Source organism: Anneissia japonica, unplaced genomic scaffold, assembly GCF_011630105.1.
Source record: "Anneissia japonica isolate Jap-2015-1 unplaced genomic scaffold, ASM1163010v1 scaffold287854_len485379_cov200, whole genome shotgun sequence".
In the NCBI taxonomy this organism is placed as follows: Eukaryota; Metazoa; Echinodermata; class Crinoidea; order Comatulida; family Comatulidae; genus Anneissia; species Anneissia japonica.
In genome coordinates, this window is record NW_022732005.1 from 9,741 (window position 1) to 20,722 (window position 10,982).

Here is a 10,982-nt window from a genome sequence, read left to right on the forward strand (position 1 = left end):
GGGTCTATGATAGACCTACCGAACTACGGGAATACGTGAGATAGTTAACATGGGAAAGCTCCTCTCCAATATTTTTTTAATAAGCACTGCTCTTGAATAAGCACCGCACACTTACAGTAATCAATCAAATCAGTTAATGTGCAAAAACCCAACTTAGACGTCGTTATCATTTTTTTAATTTGCAGATTGGAGAATCTTTTAAGTTATTCAGTTTCCAGAATGATGCTAGTCACCTGTTGGTGGTTGTTCTAAATGATGAAAGTAATGATAAATTCAATGTTTTGCAAAAGAGGATTGTAGGAGATTTGATTCCACTGGAAAACCTAAAAGAAATCTCAGATATTGATAGGATAAAACAGGTGAGTTGGTCAATATTACAGGGGGCCCCAAGTCTTCTGGAAATCGCAGGAGTTTTTCCGGCAATTGGTACGGCCTCCCACACTTCCGCAAGCAAGCAAGAATATCCCGGAATATCGTGAATTTATTTTTAATTGCATGTTTTTAGTACTTTATTATCAATCGTCTCAGATAAGACAGTTCTGATGGGTATCACCAGGCACAGCAAATTAAAATTGAATATTATTAAGACAGCTTATTAGACTATAGACCTCCCAGAAGGGATTCCTTCCAACTTTGGACCCTTGATATTAAGAGTCAGCTACCAATGAGTTGGGTGCCATCAAGACCCATTCCTTTCAAAGCATTTCAGAAACTGGTTAATGAAGCTCAGTTTCCATAGAATTGCTCACACTATCTGCGACAGTCGTCCGGACGGTTGAACCTGGTTCAACTTCGCCAATTGCATTGCAGACGAATTGGGTGCCTTCCCGATTGCGTCAGGGCAGCTAGCAATGCACCCTGATTTGTATGCAACGCAATCAGCAAAGTTGATCCAGCTTCAACCTTCCTGACAACTGTCACCGACAGTGCGAGCGATTCTATGGAAACCAAGCTTTAGAAAGTGTTATCAACATTTGGCAGTTTTGCTTGTTGAAATGGTGCATCATTACTGACTACTGACATACCGTATATCCTCGAATTAAAGCCCAATGGGCTTTAATCTCGAGATGAGACCCATCTCAAATTGAAGCCCCCTCTTTAGTTTCAAAAATTAGCCTTGAAAAGAAGCTCATGGGCTTCTTTTGAAGAGAGCAAAGGCTTTTTTCAAGATAGTACAGTACATACACTGTACATGAATTTCAGAAAACAAAAATTAAACACAAGCTTGGTTCATACAGTAGTTTAGGTGATTTAATGCCAGTTAAATACACTCTATGATACAAATTGATGTTACAGTGGCCTTAATTTTTGTTTCATATTACAAATTCACAAAATTTACAGCAATCATTTTGATAAAAAGCTCCCCTCTTTACTTTGCAAAAGTAGCCTCAAAAAGTATTACTTTTTAATACTCTCTGCAGGTTTACAAGATTCCAGATGAAGAATTAAAATACAGTTCATTGGTCCAGTCAGTAGTATCCAGAATCGCAACCAAGGATGTGTCATGACACTGGATAGTTGAAGCAGACCAAAAGACAATAAGCCAGCAATGACAATAGGCCAACATGCCGTTTTATTATGAACTTCCTGGGACTAGTTTGTTATGTATAGTAGCTGGATAATCCTATCCTAAAACTACTTGACCTTTTAATTCAATGAAGCAAGTTAAAAAACAATAACACAATAAACTGTCAGTATGCAGGGGAATTCAATTGTATACACTCCTGTTACATTTCATTGCCTTTTTTATTTACAAACTTAAGAGCAAAAGCCTACACCAGAACAAGCCTACATAAAAGCTTAAATTGGCTGTAGTAAAACAGATTTTTGTGCATCATTATAATTTGATAGCGTGTTTGTCGTTTTTACATTACAAAATTTATTATCATTCATTCAAATACAAATAGAATTTAATTATATATATATTTGAATCCGAAGAGGGCGACAAACTATCAAATTGTTAGCTCAAAATAGGAAATTTTAAAGTAAATCGTACATTAACTCGCACAGGCTGTTCACAAAAGTGGATTTTTTTCCGCTCGAACTGAATGGTTCTCATATAAATTATTGTTTATAAACAAACTATAACAATATTTCTAATCATGATTCGAGTTTAGGACCAAGAGTGACTAATATTAAATATATAATTAATAACTTACAAGTGATCTAAATTTTGATTTGTTTGTTGACTGGAGTCATGCTAGTCCCAATTTGAGAAAGAATGCTTACTGCTTTGTCAAAAATATTTGATACTGTTCCAATGCTCATAATATCAAATGATTATTTTTGTAATTGGCATTATTTGAAATAAAATATAGCTTACTTCCAAAGTTTCGTTACTATCTCAGCAACTTCTTCAGGAAACGATTTATTTACAACACAGATCCACAAGCATGCTTGCTACTTTGTTATACAAAGAACTCAACATAAAGTGTGTTGTTTCGTTTATGTATTTATTTCAAAGAAATATATGCTTTCGTTATTATATGGGTCGCTTGTTACAAGTGCCACTTGATAAATGGTTTTTCCTTTTATCATTTGGCTTTTGCTTTTTGAGCAGTGCCCTCTTTCACACAAGTCTTCTTTTTTATGAAATCCGACTGTTCAATATTTACCTTTTGTTATTATATTGTATTGTGTGAAGAAATAAATGTTTATTTGAAATTGAAAGAGTGCTCAATATTAGTAGCATCCACCACTTATTTATTCCACTTGCAACATAATACAGTAGAACCCCTAAAGTGGACACCTTCGACACCCAAAAAGCATCTCCTTAATAAGGGTGTCTCCTGGTAGTAAGTTTTTAGCCATAGTAATATTAATAATAATATTGAGGAAACTTCCTGATCTCTTATTTTTATTTATTACTGCTTCAGGGACTTTTGTAAGAATATTAACAGTGAAGCTAATTGTGAATAGTTTATAAAAAGACTAGCAGAAGTAAATCAGAAACTATGTTGTAACTTATGTTGTAGTATTTTAAATTACAACTAAGGTAATAAAATGGCTACCTTTTATGAACAACAGGTGAGTCGAATGGCCGAGTGGTTAGCAGGGGCGCCGCAAGCTATAGCCATAATATCGGCGCTGGTTCGAACGGCATGCTCGCCTATGGTTCTGGTGGTAGAACAAGTCTTCTCGGATAAGGACTATAAACCGTAGGCCCAGTGTATACAATGGCTTGTGTGCACTATAAAGAAACCTGTACATCCTTCGAGACGAGTAGGGGGATACCCTGGTGTACTGGAACAGACAGCCCCTGTGGTGGACGACGAGAGTTGCTGGTACCGGGTTACCGGGTAGCACACACACAAAGGGACCCTTAGGGGCGAAGAAAGTCATTGATCGAGTCACTAGTCCACATTTCAAGCGCCCTGTTTTTATAATTTCCTAGGCTGGGTTTTAAACATTATACAGCATGGTGTTCAACTGTATAATTAATGCAATTACAGTTCACACCCTAATTTAATACCACCTTCAGGGGCTGAAAATTTGGAGTTGTGTCAGGGGCTTGATAGGAGATTGTTAGTTGGTATTTTAATGGAGGGTCTTGAATTAAATGGTGAACTGAGTGTAAACTTTTTGTTGATTGAAAAATAGTTCCCTTAGGAGCCATTAGTGACTTCAGACATTCCCTAAGGCAACCGTTTTCCAACAATGTCCTCAAAACCTATTGCTTTTGTTATTGGCTTCATTCAAATTGTAAATATTAATTTTATTTGCATAGGCACATTTTTAGATGGCAGTTCCTGCCAACTCTATTTCATTATACTGTACTGTACTTTTGTTCATTTCTGCTTGGCAGTCAATTCAGGTGCACATACAGTATTCAAACTACTATACAATTTAAAGAAATTTAATAAAAATATTAGTTTACATCGGGAATATCTAAAATGTAATTAAGTATGCCACTGTCATCTTAATTCATCTGTCCTTCGTCTTTTTATTGGTCCGTTATCTGAAAAAAGAATCCGTTAAAAGAAAGGATTAAAATACTATATACAATAAATTACTATTTGTGGTTTGACTTATGCAAGCGGTGGTATATTCCAATGGAGGGTTAAAAATTGATAGAAGACGGCCATGAAGAGATGGTTGGGAGAAGATGCAGTTTTAGGGTTGCGCAGTAGTGTGACTTGAATACTTCTAGATTGGATTTGAAATGTGTTGTTCTAAATCTCACCAACAATAAGTCAAGACTTTTTTTATTCCTTGTTTTGCGTACTTATCTTTTGTGAATATAAAACAGGATAGTTAAATGCTACAAATTTATATAATTAGGTAGAAATATACATATCTTATCTTTTGCAGATTTCAAGGCAGTGGAGAGCATAATAAAAATAAAGACAAACTTATTGACAGGTGTGCTAATTGGTCAAAAATAAAATTTTATTTTTATTTGAAATGATCAATATTTGCAGTCAGCGGGTTCGCTAAACAAGGTATAAAAAGTCATGCCTAACCCACTAAAGTCTAAAGGCCTATTTCCAGTAATATCCTCCTTGTGGATGAGACAACTATATACGTTGTCTCAGCTTCTGGTGAATTTGGCACTACAGCAGGACGCAATGCCATGCTCCTTTCTGAAAAGTTCTGCATTCTTTAACATGCACCATATTGCACACAACACTAATTTGTTGTATTCAAAAACCCAAATAATAAAAATAAGGATTAGATCCTCTGCCCTTTGGAGATAGTGAAAGAAACAACTCACTATTTTGTAAACCTGGCCCTCCTCGACTCTCTTGAATCCAGTTTGAGTGCTTGGTAGGGTAGCTAGGTGCTTGTACATCAGGACAGATTCTTGTAGTTGTGGGACTTTGATAATGATTTATGATTGGTTTTGAAGCGCCCTCATCAGGTTGACAGACTTGTGATGCTATCCAGAACTCTGGGTCATCTGTAAGTAAAAGTTCAGTACTGTGTTATAATACTGTACTAGTTCTCTGTAGATGTAACATCCTAAAAATAATAAGGTAAAGAACACTCAAGAAGTGTTTAAAATAAACATGATTACCCTCTGCAAGCAGTAAATCCTCTACTGTAAAGCCTGCATCTGCAGCTCTAACCTCTTCTATCGGAGTTGATGTTGCAACAGGCGATATATTTTCTACTGCAAAAGAAATTTAATATTTACCTCAAACACAATGTGAAACAAAATATACTCTTCACCATATGTGAAATCTCACCACAAAATGAGATGCATCGTTGGTGAAATCATATTGATATATTTACCAAAATAGGTCAAAGGCAATATTTTTACAAAATTTTGATTTTAATGTTTTTAAATAACTTGATAATTATATTTTATGATTGTGTATTTTTAAGTGAATTTTCTTACTAAAAGAGTGTTCTCTTCACATATTCTGTAATTCTAGTCCTATTATTTGTACAGGTTAGTTTATCTTTGAGGCAGATTTTCTCAAAACCTGGTTCTCATACACCTAAACTTTAAATGCTAACATCTCTGGATCTATTTATCCTAGGGAAGCTATTCAAAGACCAAATTAAAGCTTATAATGTGATCTACCAAAATGTAATATAAACTCATTTTTTGATTTTCTAACGATGAGACTCATTTTGTAGTGAGACCTCACATATTTTCAGACTTTTAGTACTGTACTATAAACTGTTTGTAACAGAATTAATTGTAATCGAATGTTTTATCATGATAAATAATTATTATTTGAAGAAGTCGCCATAAGAGGTCAATGGTCATCACAAATGTTTTCATCTGTTATTTATGTAGAGTCTGTATATAGAGGGATCATTACATTTCAACTCCTTCAATGGAACATTTCTATTCTCCTGTTGCTGCTTCATCTTTTCTCTAAATTCCTGTTGTTTTTGTTGCTGCTTCTGCCTCCTAAGTAACCGATCTTTTTCAACAGATGATGTCACACTATAAAAACAAAATATAGATGTCGATAAGTGCTAGAGTATTTCCATAACGTTTTCTGCAAGATATTAAAAAATGTAGATAAGTACTGTGAAGCACCTATAGATTATGAAAATGTACTACATTGTTAAGATCAAGCAAAAATAATATGATTATCATTATCATAACCATGCCCTATATAACATATTATCATCATCATCTGATCATTATCATGCATCATTGTCCTCATCACCATCATCATTATTATATTCTCAAGATTTTGAATTTTTCTTGATATTGTTATTATATTTCAGCAAGTTTATTCATAACTTCCTGAAATGGCTTAAATACGCCGGAAACTGATCAAAACATTACTTTTCTGAGAGTGTTGGTGATGTAGATCTTCTCTCAACTTTTAAATGTTGGCCTATCATGGTGTTAGTTGTCACAGGTCCTTTCTGTTCTGCAGATTCCATCTGTTTATTAGGAAGATTATGTGCAACTGGATTCACAGCTGGTGACCTATACACACTGTTAGATTGTTGTGGTCTCATGGCTTTGCTACAATTCTCCTTTCCTTCAACTACACCTGTATGTTTATGCGTTCCAATCTCGGGTTTGGTTGTTTGACCAATAAGATTTCTCCTTGTGTTTTCTATGACTCCAATTCCTTGTTTAATTGAGGCTGTGCTAGGAGAAGTGTCTGTTGATTTTGGCTCAGTTTTGATGACTGCAGTTTTAAATGTTGGTGTTTGTGGTGGAGGCATTGCAGAATTTGTTGATGATGTCTGGCTATGCGGACACAATGACATGCTCCTGTATCTGGCTTTAGTTACATCAGGGTTAATCTCTGTACTTTTCATGTCATTGATATTGTATGTATCTGCTACCTGTAAAAACAATATAGTTATTGGTTATTAAATATATCCAATGATGGAAAAGATACAAAAATGGATGGGTGAAGCCTTTTGTGTATGGGTGACAGACTTGTACAGTATGTGTGCATGCATACATGTATGTATGTATTTATGTGGGAATGTATTGTTGTGTATGTGTGACAGAAAATAACATAGACCTGCAGTAGTAGATGTCAATATTTCAACTTTAGAAAATACGAGTTCCTTTTAGTATATGTGTAGTACAAACGTATATTAGACATAAGCTTTGGAACTCAAATTACATAAGCAAAAAAGTGACTTACAGGTTTAGGAGCTTTCCCAATAGTTTTCAGGTACAATTTGTCTCCAAGGCAATTCCCTAGACTGTGTCCAAAACTTCTATAAAGTTAAACAAATAAATCTGTATAAAAACAGGCATCAATATTATTACCCTTGGGCTATGTTAAGGTTGATTATCTGTTAGTAAAATACTTCGGTGAGGACAGTTGAGTATCTATCAAGTTGATATGTGGCATTTTGTGAGTAATGGTTACTAAATGATGACTCTTACTTCAAGGCTCTCTTGATTCCATCTGTGACAGCTTCCTTCCGAGCTTTTTCTAGAGACAAGGCCTTCGACCGCATCCCCTCACTCACCCCATAACCAACATCCTCATGGTACACACCATCCTTCAAAATAAAGTAGGGAGGGCATTCTTTAAAGGGGTAAGGAAGAATATAAAAGGCATTGAAAAATATAAAGTAGAAATTTGAAAAAGAAAGGAAAATTTGAATATGATAATAAATAAAGTGGGGATGGAATTCTAGAATTAAAGTTTGGGATATAGGGGTTATTAAAAGAAAATTAGAGGTTGGAAAAATATATGTGGGGTTAAAATAGGAGGGTTGGAAGAATAGAATGGACAGGCGTTACACTCATTTTAATCAGATATTTATATAGGAATTTATCCATGAACACTTCAAGATGAACACGGTTAAACTCAATAAGTATAAAATTGAGGTATACATTCATCCAAAAAAACTTATGAAGAGATTAGTATAGTGAATAGATGTGCATCACAGTGTTTTCAAACGGAAGAGAGCTTTGTAGAAGCGGTTTGGCACAGCATGAAAGGTTTGGTTTCCCAACCTCGAGGTCGGGGTTTCAATCCCTCGCTGTGCATTTCGCTTGTGTCCTTGAGCAAGGCACTTTATATGCATTGCTACTCTCCATCCAGGAGTATAAATGGGTAACCTGGTGGGGTTGCTTGCTCCTGCGCTGAATACAGCAGCAACACTAAGTATGTGGATCCAATGACCAGGGACAGAAGCGCTTCGTATCTGCAATGAAAGGCGCTATATAAATATATGAATATGAATATATATACCCACCTTAAGCTCTACTCTTACAGTTGCAGTCACTCCAACGTAAAACTTGTTATTAATTTGGTCTACAAAATCTATTTAAAAAGCATATAGTAATACCTTAGACATATATTCTGTGTACGGCTTGTGTTCCGCTACCATGAAAAGTAAATAAACAGATTAGAAACATACACGATAAAAGAAAGTGTGTAATGCTTATTTAACTTGAAATCAGAAGGGTTCACGTGGCTAAACTGGCCCCAGCTGGTTTGATCAGCTGCATTGGGCATAAATAGACTGGTCAGCTGTAACAATGCTCATGGCTAATCTACCGAGCTGCATTGGGCAGAGCTGGTTCATGCAGTTACCTATGGTATAGCCGGTTGAATTGGGCAGCGCATATAGAAATATTATATGATTTACCAATAGTTTGCCTTGTTATAGAATGGGACCAGCCATTGAAACCAAATGTCTCATTTGCCAATGAAACAATTCTCCATCCTTCAATGTAAGCTAACTGAAATTTTAAAAAAAGAATAGAGTTATCGAGAATCATGGTTATATTTAATTAATAAACAATTTCTTCAGAATAGTCAGTAGCGGATCCAAAGTGAAAGGGGCACAGTGTGGCATATTACTCTGGTTTTGCTGGCCTTACAAAAATCAAACTACTATACATCATTCAAATCATCATTCATTATCATCATCATAACCATATCATCATTCATCATCATACTCCTTATATTGACATCATCGTAATCATATCATCATCATCTTTATCATCAACCATTATCATCATCATTATCATCATCAGCTGTTCAGGCCACTACTAGCCAATGACCTCCTCAAACTCCTTCATCTGTATTCCAACTGAATTGATACTATTTTTTAAAAATGATTACAATTTAGAAATATTCCTTATTATTGGTCACTTTCTTCCCTATTTAAATTGAGTGGTTTCTCCGTGTATGGGACATGGGTATTGGGAGAATTACTATTGCTTTGTTAAGCACCTTCTTGGCCTTTTACCTTCTGACCTCCTGCACCTGCCCGTTGGCTGATAAATCCCGGTCCAAGCTTCTGGGCAAGGGCACACTGGATGGCTCTATGCTCATCTTCACTATAAGTAGTCTAGAAGAAAACATAAAAAATTCAACATTACAATAAGTAATCCATCACCAACGCCTTGTATCCTTTGGCTAAACGTGCGGTGTAAATCACTATATTATCATCAATCTTCAAGGTAAGCCTACAAGCACACACTGCTGAGATCCGGGTTCTGGGTATTACACAGTATACAATAATTATTACCATACAGAGTCAACTTTTTTTAAATTTCTTAATTTACTTTTTTCTCAGTGGACTGTAGGGTGTGAACCCTGCTACTACCCATACCATACTGTAAATTTTGTTAAGGGCAAATAGAAAAATTTATTAGATTATCACTCCTGCCCGCATCAAAAATTTGGAAAATATTGATGCGGGAATTAAAAAAAAAATTATTTTGCCGCACCAATTATTTCAACAGCATAAAAAAAACAATGCAATTTTGTGACTTCAAATACATTTTCTTTAAATAACTATAAAATTAAACCACTTTTTATACAATATTTACTATTACTAGCCAAATATAAACAGTCCCTCCCTCATCGATAAAAACAGAAGCGAAGTAATCTATTGTTCCAATTTTTTTTTAAATGCCTTCCTTCATCGATTTTTTTTCTTTAAAAAGAGTAATAATCTAATAATTTTTCTATGTGCCCTAATTGTGCGGAGGATATCTACAAAATCAGCTGAAATTTGCATTGAAAATCGCTATGAAAATATGTGCCAGAATTCAATTGTAATTACTGCATAATTGCATTAGTTTAACTTATTAAGATTTGGTCAGAGCCTAATTTTCAACAAAACTGATAATATTCCCCATGCAGGCCTTACTATATACAGTCTGGGCTACTACAACTACTAACTAGGCCTAGGTCCTAGCTAGAGATATGATTATGATGGATGATGCAACCTTTAATCTGATCAGACAGTCAAATATCTCCATACACTAGGCCTAAAGGGGGTACAGCTCGGGTGCAGGTCAACTCGGCAACAAGTCAACTCGGCCACAAGTCAACTCGGCCACAAGTCAACTCAGCCACAAGTCAACACGGCCACAAGTCAACTCGGCCACAAATCAACTCGGCCACAAAAATTTCGGCTTCTGCCAACTCGGCCACAAGTCAACTCGGCCACATATCAACTCGGCCTCAAATCAACTCGGCCACAAGTCAACTCGGCCACAAGTTATTTAATGTAATTAATCTAAGTTTTTGCATCCTTTTTCTTCAATATATGATTGAAATAAAGTACACAGTATGTTTTAGTAAAACAAGACCACCACACTACCAAAAGAGATTTGAATGCTATTGCCTATGAATTAAAAAGAGTTATTTATTAATGTGTTCGTCTTCTGTTTACTCACAACATTCTACTTCAACAATAATATTAAACAACAATAACGATAATAAATTAGTAATATTTACATTAATAATACTAATTAGTCATTATGACGATAATAAATGTTATAATAACAACATTAATAGTAATATTTATTTTAACAAATAGTAATAATACTAGTATGGTAATATAACGATATTTAAATATCAATTTTAATAACTAATTAGTGATAATAACGATATTGAAGGTGATAATAGCAATAATACAATAATAAATTAAAGATAATGTTTATTTTTATAATAATAGTAATACTAATTAGTAATAATAATAATAATGATATTTAATACTAGGCCTACTTAGTAATAATAGGGTAATAATATGGATAATAAAGGTGACAACAACAACAATAATATTAA

General features: G+C 34.8%; 2 protein-coding genes across 2 annotated transcripts in view; one reads left to right on the forward strand and one right to left on the reverse strand.

The window, feature by feature from the left end:
* The window catches only part of LOC117115536 (EKC/KEOPS complex subunit Tprkb-like), an 11,708-nt gene extending 9,036 nt beyond the window's left edge, over nt 1-2,672 (forward strand). Inside the window, exons 3-4 of the mRNA XM_033259377.1 lie at nt 186-359; nt 1,422-2,672. Of these exons, the coding sequence (XP_033115268.1) occupies nt 186-359; nt 1,422-1,508 (261 nt within the window). The 3' untranslated portion in view covers nt 1,509-2,672. The remainder of the gene's footprint in view (nt 1-185; nt 360-1,421) is intronic.
* Nucleotides 2,673-3,694: 1,022 nt separating this feature from the next.
* On the reverse strand, nt 3,695-9,252 carry LOC117115533 (DNA repair and recombination protein RAD52-like; the record flags this gene model as incomplete). The annotated part of the gene is given in 10 exon segments (XM_033259374.1): nt 3,695-3,958; nt 4,715-4,900; nt 5,018-5,113; nt 5,775-5,902; nt 6,254-6,768; nt 7,080-7,155; nt 7,328-7,446; nt 8,149-8,216; nt 8,545-8,638; nt 9,151-9,252. Coding segments are annotated over 10 exon segments (1,428 nt in total), but the record flags the coding sequence as incomplete, so codon positions are not given.
* Nucleotides 9,253-10,982: the final 1,730 nt, after the last annotated feature.